General features: G+C 43.1%; 1 protein-coding gene across 1 annotated transcript in view; it reads right to left on the minus strand.

Annotated features, from left to right (window-relative positions):
- Nucleotides 1-19,992, minus strand: part of LOC144762567 (cadherin-related family member 4-like) — a 93,715-nt gene that overhangs the window by 11,453 nt on the left and 62,270 nt on the right. The window contains exon 4 of the mRNA XM_078647797.1: nucleotides 17,037-17,252. Coding sequence (XP_078503923.1) covers nucleotides 17,037-17,252 — 216 coding nt within the window. The remainder of the gene's footprint in view (nucleotides 1-17,036; nucleotides 17,253-19,992) is intronic.

Consider the following 19,992-nt stretch of genomic DNA (forward strand, 5'->3'; position numbering starts at 1 on the left):
GATATTGATCGGAACACAGGCTCCCATTGAAGTCAATGGGAGTCCATCCGCACAGTAATCATAAGTATCTTAATTGGTCGTGCAGAACCGCTGAACACAAGTCAGTCAGAACCAAATCCGATAAGGAGTCGGGTAGAAAGTTTCCACCCAACATCTTAATGAGGCCCTAAGTCATTAGACAGTTTTACATAAAAGTGCATCAGCCTCACAGTTCAGTGGAGTCGTATTCTTGGTTTTGTAATGATAACAGTAGTCTAGTTGTTTTTTCAGAGTACAGACTCCTCAAAGATACATTCCTTCATGAAGTGAATTACTAGTCCCATTTTGAACTATGAAAAAACATTTTAGCATAAAGATGGATTACAAATGAATATCAATGAGTCTAGGACAGGGTGCTTTGAAATTAAAAGGTTGGACATGCTCTTTAAAGTTTTACATGTGCTGGTAGTGAAAAACTCCTAAATTTATTTTTACAGTACTGTGGGCCGACCTCTCTCATAGGATAACAATGGGTTGCCTTATTACATTTAATAAATGCTAGCTTTTGATTGGGAGGAAGTAGGACTTTCATGTTTACAGCTCAAATAATTAAAAATCCTCCTTAATGGTAAAGTTGGATATTATGAGAACCCAAAATTCTAAGCTCTTCACTCTAGCTGTGGCCCCACCTATGTAAGTACATGGGCAGGCAGGGTCCGTCAGTGGCACTATAGGTTCTGGCATAAGGCTCCCACACACATACAACCCAATAGGCTTAAGTTTCAGAATGCTAGAAGGACTGAATAATTGGTTGAACACGTCTACATGTGTTTGGGACTTGCACTGACTATTTATAAGCATCCAACTACATATCCCCACAGTGAGGCATAAGCATGTGACCAGCGGCCATCTTGGATGAGGAAGGCTTATCTAGCCACACCCAACAACCAAGCTCCTGCTTGGCATTCCTGCCTTTGGAAAAGACGGTCAACCAGCAACCAGCTCCTGATTCCCATTGGGCTGCTAGCCCAAATCTACTTCGAAATCCCCCATCTGCAGCAAAGCCAACCCAGGACTTCGCAAGCCAGGGCCCCAAACTCGGCCACATTGCTCTCACCCTCCAGCTTAGTGCACCATGACACTAATACGTGTGAGCATGCATGCTAAGCAGCGCACTTTCAGACTGCATATTAAGTCTGACGTGCTGAGAACGCTTACCACTGTTCAGATTGAGCTTGCAGTGAGTTTATCTTTGGCCAAGAAACTGCAAGGCATCACTTTTTGGTCCTCCTCTGAATTACATAGTATGGTCGCTTTGGCCTAAATTGTGTATAACTAAGAATATGCATTGTGTACCAAACACATGTCTGACCGAAGGTTGTCAATACAAAAGGCATGATTTATTGAAAGTCATGAGAGAGGTTGTGCATGACTGACAGAAGATTGCACATGACTGACTAAACGCCATGTCATTGAAGTGGCGCAAACTGAACCTCTGTGAAACTGCCAAGTAACTTGAACTACTAAGGCTCCATTTCCTTGCAGAGATAATGATTCAGAAGGATTGCTAATTTGAACTCCTTCACAGCTGCTGTGATCACGCTATACAGCCAACAACTAAAAATGTGTGCCATTTTCTCACAATATGTAGTCACAATTTGAAAGGGACACCTTTAGAAAGTTTAAAACAAGCAAAGTTGTTTACTGTAGGGATAAATTGGATCAAAAAGTGCTCACCCCACAATAAAGGAAATACATTTACACTGGGAATTCATCCATGTGAGATATTCGGTTGTTAGTTGATTAGGGTATGAGTTCTGGTCAAGGAACAGCCAAAGTCCCTTGCAAGGTGAACCACCCAAAAAACCGAATTTAATCTGTGCTTATCCATAGGTAGCTTTGCTCAAAAAATATTCAGGCTTAAGACAGAGGCAAAGTATAAAGTATTTATGCAGCACACAAACCGTAATAAAGTAAGAACACAACACAACAAAAAATCTGCCAATTTAGAAAAATTGTGTGTTTAATAAATTACATTATTTGATACTAAAATTAAAAATATCCAATAATTAGAACCAGAATGAATTCGTTTTTTTGTAAAAACTAGAGCCTAAAAGATCAAAGCACCAACCACAGACATCTAGTCATGCAAGACTGGATCATACTTGAAAAATATGGCAGACCACGACGGATCATGGTTCCTGAAGTTAAAGTTCAGTTGAGAAAGGCTGCTTGAGGTGTCTGAGGAGGGAGCTTTACCGTCAGATAACCTTATGTCAAAGCAGCAGTGAGACTTCCAAATTAAGACTTGGGGCCTAATTAAGAGTTTGGTGGTCCACAGTATCCTCATACTCGTGGTGGCAGTCCGACCACTGCCGCACTCCGGGTTTTCCCGCAGTATTTAGGGTGTGGTGGTCGGACTGCCACAAGACCTTCAGCTCCACTAGGGACCAGGGTCCTGTTGGGCCAGCGGTCTGCACTGAAATGAATATGCTGCCACTGCTGGCATCTGCAAGCATATTATGAGTTGCCTTTTCACCACCCTCTTCATAGCGGTGAGCCAGCCATGAAAAGCGTGGCAGAGAGGCAATGGTCCCCTGCTGGATCTGGGCCTGGGGGAACATGTGGGGGGTACATTTTGTGCCCCACTGTAATTGCACTCCCGTTTCTGCATGGTCATGGCAGTGGGCTGCATGTTAGGCTCTCCTTTGAGCCGAACAGCCTTCTGCCATGAGACCATTACAGTACTGCCCCACTGACCTGGATTCAACTCTGAATCTAGCGGGTGAGTTTACCCTGGCTTTGGTGGTCCTCCTGCGAACAGAATGATGGAGGTGCCGCAGGAGGACCGCCAAAGTCAGAATAAGGCCATAAGTCTCTGAAAGGAAATTGAAAATCTATAGCCAAATGAGGTAGAGGGCTGTACCTGAAGGCAGTTCCACAAAGTTGGATACCACTTTGACAATGGACTGCTGAAACGGATTTACTGCTGCGGAGAAACCGCGATTGAGCAGTACTGCATCCTAACTACCGGTTATCATACCGGACTAACTTGAACGTCCCTATATTCCTGATTGTGGTCCGCCTGACGTTCTTTGAATGACCAAACCTTGGCCCTTCTTCAGTCTTACACATGCACATTGTTACCGGAATCAAATCTAAGCTGACCTCAACAGGTCACAGCAACAGCCAGCCCGGAAATTCCTGTGATCGGGTACACAATAAGCCTTGAACCTCTTGGCTTCCCTCTTGGCAAATGAGGCTGCTTTACTAGTAGGCATACATTAAATGTCCGGATGAGATCCGTGGGATGTGTTAAACAGATCGAACCGCCGTCAACAACTATGAGCACCTTACACACATGGAATGATTTATTTGCCCTTTAAAAGTGTGAAGGTGACAATATTGTTCTGTTTTTATAATCAAAACTGAACGATTAACAAGTTTACAGAACGTTAAGCTCTTGCCTAAGCCCTTTTGTGTGTTCCATTTAATTGTTCCCTGTCCTGATATTTCTTGTGTGATTGACTGGGTACAGGCTTGTGCCCTGTCTTGTATATTGTGCGTTATTCATGTTTTACATTGACTGAAAAGTAAATATCAAGAACTCTGCCCGGCTGGGAATGTCGCTTTCAAATACAGCAACGACTTTGTCTATATTTATTGATTAAGCATTATTATTTGTAAGGGACCACTGTTGCCTTAATAAAAATTAGCGGAAAGTCGCAAAGTCAATCTGACACACAATACAACTCAGGTTGATAGGCTAGCAGGTTAGTCCCAGTCTCCTCCTGGTTCTCAGAGCAGTTTTTTAACAAAAATGTTTTATATCCCCACTTTTAGAATTTGGTTAACCAAGGTTCCAGGACTTGTGGGGACCCAATTGGAGGCTGGGCTGGGTTCAGGAGTGGGTCCAAGGTAAGGGGAGCCTTTTGTGTCCCTGAGGCCCAGATCACAAAGCTGGCAAACTACTACTTTGGAGGCACTCTGGTGGTCCTGGATTCTGGTTGAGGGATAGCCCACCAGTGGACATTAGCAATGCCATATACACGCATGTACAATATCTGAAGCCAAAGGTGGTCACCGTTGCGATTACTGGGTGGTGGAGTGGACCTGCGGAGAACCACGGGACAGGACGGCAGGCGGGGGAGGGGGGGGGACATGGTGTGGATATCACTTCCAAAAATCAGACTATGCTGTTACTAGTTTTAAGTTTAGTTTTTTTAATTTTGTCTATAACATCTGTGCATTTACCTATTCTGTAGGACTTGAGAGGACTCTGTACACCTTACTAAATGAACCATGTCAGTGATGTATGATGGCTTTTATCCGGTCGAGGCTCAGCATGTAACAAGGTCAATAATGTCATTGACATGTATGTTTGTTCTATTCCTATTCAGTGGGAATTTTTTTTTAAAATTTTTTTTTAAGACTTTTATTGTACCTTATTACCAGAACACAGCATTTGGCCACAACCCGTTGCAAGGGCCGGCCGCAAAGCAATTCCAAGTCATACATCAATCAACTTGGCAGAGTTAATGGTGGATACCAACGGTGCGACGTTACAACAAGTCAACATTAGGAACCGACGTCTTGCATTTCCATCATATAGGTTACAATCAGTCTTATTTTAGGCATAAAACCGGAACAACTAAGTACTTCAACATCCCCCCTCCCCAATAACCAGAGATCCAATCAGGTCATCAGTCAATAATGCAGCATAGAAACAACACAAAAAGACAGAAATCATTCAAGGCCTAAAGGTTTCATCACAGCATTAGTCAAGGTAGTGGATAAACTATACACACTGCGGAAGTGTTCACCTATGTAAAAAGACGTACCACAGAAATCCAAAGGTGGGTCAAGGATTTACAAATGCCAACCCTATAATGGATACCTGTATGATGAGGAGACGAACCCTGTATCAGTCTCACAACTCGACAGCGGGCATCCGGACAGGCAAACCGCCCAGAAAACCTTTCCAGCCTACAGATCCATACAGTGTAGTACACTTCAATTATCATCCAGCTTAGACAACATGTATGCGGTGTAAGGGCCCCAGACTTCACGCGGACGTGAGGCGGCAGGCAGTTCTTCATAATAACAAATCAGCTGATCTCGACAATATGCCATGTCCTGCAACCATTCTTTGACAACTGGCGCTCGTCTCCCTCCCCAAGAAACAGCCACTCTGCGCTTAGCAATCTGCAGCGCCAAAACTACCAATCGTCTCAGTCCAGCTGGTATTCCAGAGGCCATCCCCAGCAAACATAAGCGCGGGTAAGTAGCAATTGCAATTGACGTCATTTCAGATAGTGCCATCGTTACAGCCACCCAGAATGCCTGCACACGCACACAACCCCAGGCCAGGTGGATAAAGTCAATGCCTTCCAATCCGCACCTTGCACAACCAGACGATTCTCGGAGACCATACTTAACCAATTGTACAGGCGTGTAATACCATTGGTGTAAGAACTTATAGTGGATGAGATGAAAATTTCCATTAGCTGCAAAACCACCAGTCGCAGAACAGCACTCAGACCCTTCATCATTGGTCAATGGTTCAGGTAAACACGCATCCCATCTTGCTTTAGCAACCACACCGCCTCCTCCCTCATCCTCCTAGATACCCGGTACAAGCGCCAGATCAATTTCACCCTATCGGTCGTTGTATATAGCAACTGTAAGGCCCCCAACACAGGCGGTTCATCCGGGAAAGTGGGATATAGAGGGCGTATCGCAGCTCGCAGCCTGACATAAATGAATGTGGCCATTGTTGTATTAAACAATTGTTCCAATACGTTCTGCAACGGTAGAATCCGAACACTCGGAAAGACATCACCCATAGTGGGTATCCCGGCGTCCTGCAACAATTGTAAAGCTCCCATTTCACTCAAAACCGATATATCTGCATGATACAGCAATGGCATACCCGGGGCATATAACGGCAGTCTATTCGAACGCTTGCCTAACTTCCCCCAGGCCTTAGACGTACACTGTACCGTGTCCACTTCCCCCCTGTCAAACACCGAATGCAGAATCACGATCATCGCCTTTAGGGGCAGCGGGATAACTGCGCTCGCCTCCAGTGCTACGTGCGGCATGAACGGTGGCGCCGAAAGCCAGTAAACAGCAAAATGAGCCTGAGCGCATAGATAATATAGTCGCATGTCCGGCACAACAAAGCCTCCCAGCTCCTAAGGCTTAGTCAGTACGTCCCATTTCACACGTGGCTTCTTCCCTGCCCAGGCTAACGTAATTAACAAGGATTGTAGCTGCGCAAAAAAATGAGACGTCAGGGCAATAGGCACATTAACAAAATAATACAACAATTTAGGAAGGACCACCATTTTGATCAGCGAAACCCTATCAGCAAATGTGAGTGGCAACCGAATCCAGCGGGTCACCTAATCTTCCAATTTTGAAATAGCCACTCCATAGTTAGCATTAATTATCTCTTGGGAGTCCCTGTGCATCCAAATACCCAGGTAACGAACAGGTTCCGATGCCCATGTAAGTGGAAATTCCAATGGGAATGGCTGTGTGGCATCCGTAAGAGGCAACAATATGGATTTATCCCAATTTATGGATAGGCCTGAGAAACGCCCAAACCTAATAAATTCCCGAAGTATTCCTTCCAAATTTTTAGCAGGCTCCCTCACGTACAAAACCATATCGTCGGCGTACATCGATACAGCCAGGGATCTGAGAGGGAAACGTAATGCCGTGTCTGCATACCTTTGCCTCAAAATGCATGCCAGTGGCTCCATCAGTATAGCGAACAGTAAGGGTGATAGGGGGCAACCGTGCCTAGTTCCCCTCTTCACAGCAAATGGTGCAGACACATGCCTGTTAACCCGCACCCTCGCCATCGGATTTGTGTATAGCAAAGTGATTAAGGACGTAAAGAAAAACGGTACTCCCATGCGGTGCAATATTGTGATCATATATCGCCAGGCAACGGAGTCAAACGCTTTCGCAGCGTCTAGAAGCACTGCTTTCGCAGCAAGTTCTGGCTTAAGAAGATGTAAAACAGCAAACAGCGCTCTCAAATTGTGTGTCGTGGAGCGAAGAGGTACAAAACCGGACTGGTCCGGCAGCACCAGATTCGGCAATACAAGGCGCAGTCGTGTCGCCAATACCTTGGCTATAATCTTAATGTCCGTGTTCATCAAGGACAGCGGCCGATATGACTCGCAGCGATTCAGTGGCTTGCCCGGTTTAGGCCGAGCCACCAGCAATGCCTCCCTCATCGTTGCTGGTAATTGACCCTGCTCTAAGGCTTCTTCCAGAACGAGCGCCAAACGAGGTAGTAGTAAATCAACATATTCCTTATAAAATTCAGATGGCAAGCCATCAGTTCCAGCAGCCTTACCGTTCGGCAGAGCAGCGATGGCGTCCCGAAACTCCCCCTCCGTAATGTGTTGCATTAAGAAATCTTGTTGTCCCTTCGAAAGCCAGACCAATGCAATGTCTACCAGATATTGCGCTATTTCATCCTCCCCTGCCATCTCCCTATATTCATACATCTGCTCGTAGTATTGCACAAAGCAATCCAGTACGCCTTTCGCACTCGTCACGGTGGCCTCACCATCCCTAATCTCCTGTACATCACAGTGCCTAGCCCATGGCTCCTTAATTCTGTCCGCCAATCCGCGGCCCGGACGCCCTCCCTCACCATAATATCTTGCCCTGTTGCGTTTGGACAGAAACTTAACCTCCTGCTCTGCTAAGTCGTTATATTCAGTGACTTTCATTCGTATGTTAGCCAGTAGAGAGTCAGCCGGCTGTTGCTCCTGTTGTCGCTCAAGGCACAACAATTCACGCTCTAGCTTGTCCATGGAATCCCTCAGCGACCTGAGCACTCCCGCCTGCATTCCTATACACGCTCCCCGTACCGTCACCTTAAAGGCTTCCCATACCGTTCCCATGGTATCAACAGAGCCAACATTTTTGTCAAAAAATTCTTCAACAACTGCACGCAGCTCCTCACGCATCACTTGGTCCTGTAAAACACCAGTCGGTAGACGCCACGTGAAGGGAGCGGGTGCATGCGATGGCAACCACACTTCCATATACACCGGAGCGTGATCCGACAGCATTCGAGGCAAATGGCTAATTTTCATCACCCAATCGCTAACATCCCGTGTCACCAACCAATAGTCCAGCCGCAACCATGTGTCATGTGCAGACGTGTAACAAGTACCTTCTCTCACTCCCGGATGCCCCAATCTCCACACATCCACCAATCCCAGTCCAGTCACTCCATCTTTCACCGCGTCAGCTGCTTTCATGTGAGTGTAGGGCCGATCATCCTTCCTGTCCAATGCCGTGTCCAATGTCACATTCAGATCCCCACCACATACTATTGCTGAGGGTGGCAAAGCATACACCTTGTTCCATAGGTAGACATAAAATTCAGGGCCATCAATATTTGATTTGATCATCGTGACCAGCGTACCACTCAATTTCCCATGTAAAATAATATATCTACCTTCTTTGTCAACATCCGCGTGTAATGAAACAAATGGTACATTTTTTTTTTATTAGAATCATTACCCCACGGGCATATGAGGAATAGTTTGATGCTAATCTAGTACCTGCCCATTGCCTAGCTACTGTCTCCGCCGCCCGCCCTTTAAGGTGTGTCTCCTGAAGGAAGACCACCTGCCCTCCATGTCTGTTTAAAAAGGCCAGTACCTGTCTCGTCTTTTGTGGGCGATTCAGTCCCCTCACATTCCAGGTAATCCAATTAATCTTGCCCCCCTCATCCATAGGGCCCACCCTTCACGAAATCTTGTAGCATATAATGCGAGCTCACCCACACATACCAGCTGCGAAGTATGAGACAGCAGACCAAATACCCGTCTGCAGGCAACAGCTTATAGTTATAGCCGTACCCCATCCAGCAAGTTTTATGTCCACCTTCCAGACCTCCCGACTCCCGGCTGAAGCCAGCTGAACAAATGACCCAGACCTGGTATCTCTGAATAACCCCTGCCCTCCCCCACCCACTTCAGCTCCCCCAACCTGCCAAAGCCGTCCCCACCTCCCCAAACTCCCTACCTGCAACCCAACTTCAAACATATAGTGGGGTTCTCCCATATGTGGGGGCGTAGAGACGCTCAGCTCCTGTTAATGGAGTGAATGGGAGAGGATCGAGTCCTTCGGATGAACAGCCCACCCCTTCCTCACTAGCAGCATGTCTCTTCCCACAGTAGTCCTTGACAGCTCAGACTGAGAGTCTGTAGTCCAAACAGTGACCCATACAGAGCCACTGCACACCAAATGTTACATATCAACTTTGTGACTAGCGGTGATTTCTAGCAATTATCTGGTCACTAGCTCATACCTCTCCAAAATGCGCAACCTGTGTCCGTGAGAGTAATATTATAAAGCCAGCCATATGCACTCAGAATATGAACTCAACCAGCGCTTATGTCACGTAATATCAGCTAGATTGTGTATAATCACCAATGAAAATCGTAAAGTTACAGACATCCACCACCCAGCAACCCAAAAGTCATGTATTGCAGAACCTCCAGAGATAGACACAGCAATGTGTAGTAGCACCCCAGTCAAGATGAGCAAGGTTCCCTGAGATGTTTGAAAAGAACAACGACTCATGCTATTTCGTCGTGCAGCTCTTCCTCCCTATCCTGCGCCACAGTGTTGTCACGCTTACGTTTCTTTTGCTTTTTAGCATAATCCATGGCCGCCTTTGGAGAAGTGAAGATTTTGTTTTCAGAAGGTGCCCCAATCCGCAGACGAGCCGGATACAGCATGGCGTATGGTATTTCTTCCACTCGGAGAAGTTGCTTCACCGCTTTAAATTCTTTCCACGCCGTTTGCACTGCCATCGTGAAGTCGGGAACAAAATTCCAGTTTATTGCCTTGATGCTCTATGGTGCCCTTTTCCCGTGTTAGGCGCAAAATTACATCCCTGTCCTTATAATTGAGTATGCGGGCAATTATGGGGCGCGGCGGCGCTCCAGCCGGTGGTCGTTTTGCCAATGAGCGATGTGCACGTTCTACTATGAACACCCGAGACAGATGCTCAGCCCCAAATATTTCAACCAGCAACCTCTCCATGAAGTCTTCCATTTTGCCCACATTGGTTGACTCCGGCAGCCCCGTGACGCGGATGTTGTTGCGCCGGGACCGCCCTTCCAACTCCTCATCCTTGGCTTGAATAACTGCTAATACCTTCTCCATATTGAAAACCTTGGTGGTCACCGTGGTGAGACCATCCTCCGTGGCAGATACCCTCTGCTCAACCTCCCCCATCCGCTCATTCTGTCTGTCGAATTGCGTGGCCATGTGATCAAGCCTATGGTTGACTGCTTCCATAGTGCATTCAATGGATTGCAATGTCTTTTGCATAGCCACCAGTGTAGCCTCCAAATTCGGCGTCCCCCCGAATCCCCTGTTGATTCAGTGTCTGAGGGTGCCTGCGAGGAAGGCATCGCCGTTTTCCTAGCCTCAAAGGTGATCTTGGGCTGATTCCTCTCCGGCCTGCCCATGTTATCACCAAACCGCTATAACCAATGTTGCTGCGCCTAGGCCCGCCCAACAATATTCAATTTGCAAATGTCCCGACCACAGCAATCAGGCACCTGTAATAATCTTGTGCACCAGGCCCGCGCAGATTCCAAAATCAATGGCGCAGACAGAGCCAGTTCACAAGGAAATCAAGCCTCATTGCCACGTGGGCTTCACCATCAGCAACCAATACGACTCAAAGGTGGGCCCCAGATCAGTCGCACCACAAAGCACCAACTCCCTTCCTCAGGCCTCAGGCAGTCAGCAAGGCCCGCCACGGCTCCTGCACACAAGGATTTCAGGGAGTACTGGGCTGCCTCCACATTGTTGCCGCTTAGCAGCCCTTCCGGTCCGCTCCCCACCCCCGTCGGCCGCAGTTCGCACAGCGCAGCCCAGTACAGCCTAGCGCCGCCTCCGCAGCTCCGGACTTTCCCAGGCCGCTGCCCCACTAACCGCTACCAGCAAAGGCGAGCGCAGGAACCGGAGTCTGCCGCCCCTCGTTGATACGGGCCAGAGCGCCTCCGCTTGCCTCCAGGTCGTTTCCTCTCGCCTCCGCTACTCCCAATCACCGTGCCACACACCGCAGGACACTCCTCAGTCGCCAGAGCCCGGGATCAGCAAACAGCCGCAGGTCGCCGCAGGCCGGCCCCCGACTCCACGAGGCCGAGACCCGGCAGAGGCACCAGACACCAGTACCTGCCGCAGGAGGGGATCTTGACGTCCAAAACAGCTTCCAGCGATGTCGCGTGGTATCAGACACACACAGTTTTCAATTTTGTGTGTGGCAAAGGCAGGATGTGCAGGATAAATGAAGGATATTTACTCGGTCCGGCGGAGCCTCACATGAGTGCGGCCATGTTGCCTGGCGCCCTCTAGCGCCCCCATTCAGTCGGAATGTTTATCTGAAATTACTCAACGGTTTAATGTAAGACCGGCTTGATATGATACATTTTGTTTTTCATGACGATGGGTAAATTGAAACCTAACAAAAACAGATTTAAACAAAAAAAGATATGGTATTCCCATTCTAGTTTATGTAGAGAAAGTGTTGGAGTGTGTAGGGGTTAGATTTACTATTCCTTATCCAGTCACCACAATAATTGGAAAAGTGTTGGACTTTGTAGCAATTATTCCTATTCCATTTAGTCCAGCAATATGGAAAGAATTGAACTTCAGAGAGGTGCAAGGTACAATTTCCACCTGAGTCACCGCAACAGTAAGGAAAGTGTTAGATTTAAGAGGGATAACATTTACTAATCCCACTCTAGTCTCTTCAACAGTAGGGAAAGAGTTAGATTACGTAAGGTTGAAATTTACTGTTCTCACACCAAACAGCACAACACTACTATTGTGCTGTGAAGACGTTAATTTTACTATTCTTTCTGTAGTCTAAGCAAGAGCACGGAAAATACACATTACATATATAAGTAAATCTGTAAATATAGAAGAAATAATAAACTAATAAGATATATATAACTAAAAGCAATGAATTTGTTTACATACTATTCGATACAAAATGAATTATCAATTAATAAATAAGTGTTGTTCAATTATTAATTCATTAATTTCCAACCGTGTACTCCTACAAACTTAGCAGTGAACACCTAAAATATAACTACAAAAATAACTGTTCCTTACCTTACATAATTAACATACATGAAATAATAATTAATTGTTCATTATTTATTACTTAATGTACTACCCACCCTGGACCCCTACAAACCCAGCATTCCATGACTAAAATAAACTGAAATCAAATCCATATTCCACAATTTACAAATGTAATATTCAATCAAATAATTAGTTTACAAATAATAATTCATTGTTAGCTATTTATTTGTAATTCATTTCCCACTCTGTACCCCTACATACATAACATCCCACAAATAAAACATAAGTAAAATAAATCAATATTCCATATTTTACTTAAACAAAAATGACTAAATAATTAGCAATGAATAATAAATTGTTAATTACTTAGTACTTAATTAACTTTCTGCCCTACACCCCTACAAACCTATCAGCCTGCAACAAAAATATAAGTAAAATAATTATTCCGTAAATTACATTATTAAATTCAATTAAATAATGATTAATTCATTGTTAATAATCTATTACTTACTTATCGTTCCACCCTGTACCCTTACAAACCTAACAGCCCATAAATAACATATAATGAAAGTAAATAAGTGTTACATAATTTATTTAATAAAGATCAATCATATAATTAAATACATGTTATTAAATAATTCATAATTATTTCTCACCTACTTAACTTCCCACCCTAACCCCTACAAACCCAACAACCCATTACAACAATATAAATTACCATAAAAAATGTATAAGAACTTCTCAATCACTTAAAATTACAAGCTATATTTTAAAAATAATTAATAGCATTCATAGAAGCAATAGTAACACATAAAATTGATATATCAACAAAAAATCATTCAAATAATTAGTAAACTATATTGCTAACCACTATATTAGTGGAAACTATATTAAAACCATCTATAGTAGTGTTTACAGCGATATTCTGGTCAATGATATTTCTGCATCATGTTATTTGTGTGTCACAACATTTCAGATCTTTCTGTCTCCCGATGTTTTTAAATCGATATTTTATGCGAACTCTAAATAATCTGTATACAGTGTCCACATGATAAATCCAATATTGCGGGACCTGGTAAAAAAATCACAATCTGTGATTCCCACCACAGATTTAAGACACAGTATTTTTAATGGTCCATGCAAATTCACCACACGTGGTAAAAAATTACTCGCAATGAGGATCTTAGAAGTAACTATAACACAAGAGAATAGTTCTGCAGAAAATTCGCTTTTTTACTTGTAGAAAATGAAGATTCCATTGAAGATAAGGATTTTAACTGGTATTACTATGCTTTTTCTGTGTACCAACATGTACATTTTCCTAACTTTCTTTATTTTATCATTCAACCTTTGCACATAACGTTGTTGAGGGGAAACATCCTAAACCACGACGTTTCAACCACGACTCACCTGAACAACGTGGTGCGAATAACGAATCCTGCTCAACAACGAACGGCTGAACAACGAAGGTCGGAACCACGACTCACCTGAACAACGGGGGGGTTGTGGGGGGACTCCCCCCACAAATACAATTAAAAAAATATTTATAGTAAGAATTATAACGTAAAGAATAAAATCGTAAAAGTTACGTATCAAAAACAGCAAAGGTTTAGGAAGAAAATGATTTACATAAAAATTACCGGTTTATGACAGGAGATGGCAGTGTTGCATTGATTTAAAAAATTGTAAAAGCTTTCGAATCAAAAAAAGAATATGATCAGTGTGCTCGTATTTGAAAAAATAAAGTAAATATTATTTTAGAAAAAAAAGGCATACATTGAAAAAGTGACATTAAATATTATTTATTCGTGGTTTAGGGAGTAGTGGTTTAAAACGTAGTGGTTTAGAAATGATCGTTGTTAAACATTCGTGGTTTAGGAAGTCGTGGTAAAGACAGTAGTTGTTTAGTCATACAATCGTTGTTGAGAGCTTCATCCCAAGACTTCCAAATGCTTTATTCATTAGAAAGCGCTCATCTGCGACTTTGCAGAAAGAAAGTCTAAATGAAAAAGAACTCACAAATGACAAATGTGATGGCTCTGGGTGGGTGATAATCACAGCAACGAAAGGAGCATTTACACAGTGTAAACTAAACTAAGAGCCCAAGACCCATTCGATAAGTCATTGTCTCCAATCTTGATCTCTCTAGTAGAAACTCTCAATTCAAATGCCATGAGAAACTGTGTGAGCACCATTGCCCAACTTTTAGTTCCAGGATTACCCCTGTCAAAGAGATGGGAGATGGACAAAAGTGCTTATTTCAGAGCGAAAATGGCAAAACCCTAGCATGTAGCCCGGTGCAGTGGCACTGGCCGATCGACTCTCAAGCTGATGCTGGATGTAATATCCATGCAAATAACTATGGGAACACACACTTGTATAGAAACTAAACAGATGGGCAATGTTTGTAATTCTACCAAGTCAGCAGCTCATCCCATGTTATGGTTATACTCTAGCTGAAGAAATAAGAAAATCAGCTTGCATGCTTAGAGTAGCACGGCCACCAAAAATACAAACTATGTAGAAATATGAGTAAAAGGACTTTCATGATGATGATAATTGAGCATTGCTACTTATACATGAAAGAGTTTCTCAGCAGAATTGTTTGATTTTCAGAAGGATTTTTGTCTTTCATAATAGAGACTAACATCGCAGGAACACAATGCAAAAAGGACAAGAAAATGTGGCCATGCGATGATTTAGATTTAGTAAAATATATGGTTTACTCTCAGAATGAATAAAATGAAATAAGAGCTATATCGCTAAGAGTGGGATTTTATTGAGAGGCAGTCCTTCTCTCCTCTCATTGTAACCAGTTAAGGGCCAATTATGATGTTGTTAGGAAAGGCTTCGGATGGGATTCGGTATTGCAAATCCGATTAGGAACCCCTATTTCCTACCGAATTGTACAGATTTCCCAACGACCGATTATGATGCCCGGAAACCATTCGAGCAATCCGAGTCCGTTCCAAAAGGCATCCAGACAGTCTCTGTCTTCCAGAGCCGATTTGTACAGATCTATGGACACGGTATCCAGACGAGCGATTACGATGATTGTTTTGAACAGTTGTTCCGATTTGGCCTACACAAGATGAAACGGCTCCCGAAATATGTATTTGGGGACCTGTTGCCGGCCCCCTTTCACCCGGAGGCGTCCAAATGGGACCCGTGGGGGTCCCAAAAGGACCCCTCTTTCCATCCCGTCACAATGTGGCTGGCACCATAGGGTTTCCCCAACTACCCCATCTTTCAATGGAAGCCTGTTTTTTTGTTTGGAATTCTGGCTCCCATTGAAGTCAATGCGAGTCCGACCTAACGATGTTGAGAAGCATTATAATGGGTCATCCGGACTCACAGGACCCGATTCGTATGGAAACTATTCTGGAACCAATTCATTGGGGACAGTTTCCTAATGACGTCGTAATCGGCCCCTTAATGGTGATTAAATTAACTATGTCTTGGCTTCAGTGAGTAGTTACTGTTTTGTAGTGTTTATATCCCTCCAGGAGTGGGTCAAATGACAGTTTTGATCTTGTACTTAATTGATACTGGAATTACTATTGCAATCCAGGCTATGATTTGTAGGACTTCAATGTTAGAATTACTAGTAGATAATATTTAACTTCCAAATAGCACAATTAGTTGATACATCACAGAACAATCCCTAGTACATCCAGCTCATACACATCTACAAGAATTATTTACAAATTAAATTTCTATATGGTCCCATGTTCAAACAAACATTTCAGAAGCCCTATTGATAGGTATAGGTATGTATCATTTTTTTAAGGTTATGGGCAAAAGAAACATACCAGCCGTCTTCAATGTCTGCAGCTCTATGTACAAATTATGCAATATTGGGATGAAATATCGTAGATACCTTCTGGTACTTTACAATATATAGCTCTCAACTAAAACTTACTGCAATTAGAGCAGAGAATTATAAATTAGTGTATGGTTTAAGGTGGAGCTTTCTATTATTGACACTCAATAAATTACATCACATGCACAGTTAAAAATATGTTGGATAAACTAAGTAAGTAAAAGATCTTTACATCTATTCTTGTTCCTATAGTTAGAGGATTCAAACAGTTGGTTTTGTTGCCAAGTAAGAGAAGATGCAGTTTTATCTTCGTGCCAATTTGGACACTGAAATTTGTTGTTTTATTTGATTTTTTAAATGTGCCATTTATTTATTAAGAAAATGTATTGGAATGTTGGGGTTAACACTCACGAGACAGACTGCCTTGTGTGTCTTGGTTGTACTTGATTCATTTATTTTTTTTTGTTGCATTTTTTACTTACTGTGATAATTTCAGAGGCTAATATTGTATGGTATAATCCTGATATAATTAATGTACATTACAGACTTTCTAAATATTGTACTATTGTTCCTCTAAAATGAAATGCATGAATAATTGAGTATTGGTTTGTAAAACAAATATTGTTTTAAAATAAATAACTAAAATAAATATAGTTGTCTTATAGCACTTGCCATCTAAAATGATCAGCCGACAAGACACAGCGATCTAGCTTTACATTTTATGCCACATACGATATTACGAACAATTCTTTATTTTTTTGGCTGTGCATGATGAAATCAGATATGGTAGTTAAAAAAAAGATTACCATAGAGTTGTACATGTATTCAGAGTTCTACCTTTGAGAAGTTAAGATTGTAGTGATCAGAGACACACTTTCTACATGTGAGGCGAAAGTTGTTGAGGTGGAAGCACAAATGGTTCTTAATTTTTCCCTACTCTAGCATCTTCACATTTTGTGTAACATTAAGAATTATGCAAACTCTGAAAACATTAAAGAATATTAAACAACATCGTTATTTGCACCGAACTGCAGAGATGATAAGAAATTTCATTTACACCAGATAATTGGCACATAAGTACCTGTGTTCGGTTCGATGTAAAACTTCGGAGGAGTTCCAAAGTCGCCTGCCACAACTGTATACTTCAGATTGTTAAAAGGCCAGTCATCGTCTGTGAATTTGACCGTCCCCACCAGAGTCCCCAGTTCACTATTTTCCACCACGGTGAATACATTGTTTCCTGGCAACGGTTTAAATTCATTGACACGAGTTACTCTCACAATCACCATTACTGTGCCTGTACAAAAACACAAGGATGGGCAAAGGAAGGAATGTTTTTGTGTATGTAAATCATGCGTCTCATTAAACAACTTACATATTTGATAAACAACATGTATGTAAACACAAACACATCAGTATTGCTACTCCAGTATTTGGATGAATTACCACAATACAGCATTCAGTGTTTCAAATTAATGCAATAATGCGTACGTTTGTTCAAATAGTTTAAGTAATGTTTTACACAATTGACGCTGTATGTTTATTTAAGTCTACACTTCTTTGGTATAAACTATTTTATAAGAAAGATGTTGTGTACACCGTTATGCATTAACTGATTGTTTGGAAAACAGTTCCTTCTATTCCTCTCAAGCTCATTGATTCACAAGAATAGACATGTTACAGGCCATTATGTTCGGCCAGAGTCTTATTGGTGTGTAAACAGGTAGTAGGCATTGAGCGCCTGATTTACAAAGATAACCTCACTTTTGTGTAAGTTTACATTTGTTATGAAAGTTTCAAAATATTATTTTAAAAGTAAGTTTACAACTGCAGAGACTCCGCAGTCGGGACATGTGGAGTTCTCAGCCCCAACTGCGGAGTCTCCGCACTTGTAAACTTACTATTAAAATGCACTTTTGTCAGTTTCAAAACAAACATCAATTTAAACAAAAGTGCAAGTTTACATTTGTGAATCAGGCCCTTTGACTTCAGGTCTAAACTTAGACTTAAGGTGTAAGGTTACATTTGGGCCATCAGTTAGCATTTTCCTTAAGCTCAGAGAGCTAGTGAAAATGTAAGCAACTGTGTCACACTTTTCCCCAACCTTTACTCATGGAGGGGAAACCTGGCAATAACAATGGAGAGACTCAGTGGCAGCTCTTCCACTAAAGAGGAGGAGCCTCGCCCCACTGCCTCTGAGCAGTGCAAAAAGGAAAAATTTACTTATAATAACAGGACTTTATTATCATTTTATTTTTCTCTATAAAGCCAGGTTGGGCGGGCGGGCTGGGCTTCTATCACAGTACAGGTGAAGGAGTGGTATATGCACCTTAAGTGCGCATGATAGTTTGGCCGGCTATCTTAGGGTGGCCAAACAGCCATGCACACTTAGCATCTTCTCCACCGGGCTGTGATGCACAGCCTGGGTGGAGATCATGCACAGGCACGCAGTCCACATCTGAGTGCCGAACCAGGGTGCTCAGACCAATCACAACGCTGCTGTCATGGTGAAGGCAGCGACCTGATTGGCCTATGGGAGCCTGGGTGCTTTCTACTTCTGGCAGCAAGGAGGAGCAGAGTATGAGGAGAAGCGTGCGGTGTGAACAGGTAAGTGATCTTTATTTGTATTTTTCATCCCCCTCGCCCGCCACCACCCTTCCACAGTAGCAGCCAATGGAGACTGCCGCTGTTCCTCACCAACCAGGGCACTTGTCCACTGTCTGCTGTTGAATGTTGGCCTCCCAATCCTTTTTAATTTACCAATGAGCTTAGTCTGACCTCTATTGAAAAGTTGTGCAAAAGGACTTTTTTTAAAACAAAATTATGAAGGACAACAGTACATAATTACAGTTAGCATTCCCATTAATTTAAAACAGTAGTTTACATTAAGAGTTCACCAATTGTGAGCGATGCCATGACATATTTCTGTTTATAAACAACAAGGGAGCCCCAATGAATCAGCACAGGACCTCGGGGAACATAATCATTTAAGACAACAGTGGTCCCGTGCACAATTTATGAACAGAAAAATAATAAATATAGACAAGATTGATCTATATTGGTTTTGACATGTCCAGCCGGACAGAGGTCGTAATCTTTACTTAGTCAATAATAAAAGAACAAAAAATGTCTTCAAAAATTCACCGTAGTGGGGCACAAGCCTGCACCCATGCACATACAGGTAATTACAGTTTACAGAAGAAAGGAACAAAGCAGGGCTATTAGGCAAAAATTGAGGGTTTCTGTGAATTACAGTGAGACAGAAAATTCATGAGGCACTTTACAAATACATAGTACATAATATACGTTCTGTATAGGGTGCACATAGAGGTCGACGGCGTTTCGATCCCGCTAAATAGTCATGGGGATCATCATCAGGACAATTGGATGAAGCCTAATAAATGTTAACAGGTATAGGTATGTATCAATTTCCGAAATTCATGCTACGACGCAGGGTGACGTTAGCAGTGAAGGTATGAGTGAACCCCGAAGAGGGATTGCTGAGGCAGTTTCTAGAGAGCACTTTACGTTAGGGTCCAGGTGATGGCGACCGCTTATGCTCCTGGCCGTGGGGTGGGTGGCGTGAAGGAGTCGCAAGAGTCAACAGTGAGGTGATGTCTGAACCAGTCTTGGTACCGAGGAATTTGAAGGGATCCTCGAGTGTAAAAGACCGTGGAGGATAACGTTCATGACATAGGTCTAATCGTGAACTAGAGTGTGTGAACGGCGCTAGTAAAATTGTGGGTGGCACGGCTAGAAGACTGTCAAGAATACAGGACGCGGTGAATTGGTATGAGTGAGCGGCGCAAGTAGGTGTTTCTAGGCGGTGCGTGAAAGAACATCCGGAATTAAAAGCACGATGAAAGGCTTAAAAACAGTGGACGTGAGGGGATGTTAAATTATTCACGTTCCGTGAGAACAAGGCCGTAGCTTGTGGAGTGTGAGACACATGCGAGCGAACATTCAGAATTAAAGGCGCAGTGAGGGCTGGGGAATTTAGAAACGATGACTATGAGGGGGTTATATGTTAATCACGT

The sequence above is a fragment of the Lissotriton helveticus genome, chromosome 1_1 (assembly GCF_964261635.1).
Source record: "Lissotriton helveticus chromosome 1_1, aLisHel1.1, whole genome shotgun sequence".
Lineage (NCBI taxonomy): Eukaryota > Metazoa > Chordata > Amphibia > Caudata > Salamandridae > Lissotriton > Lissotriton helveticus.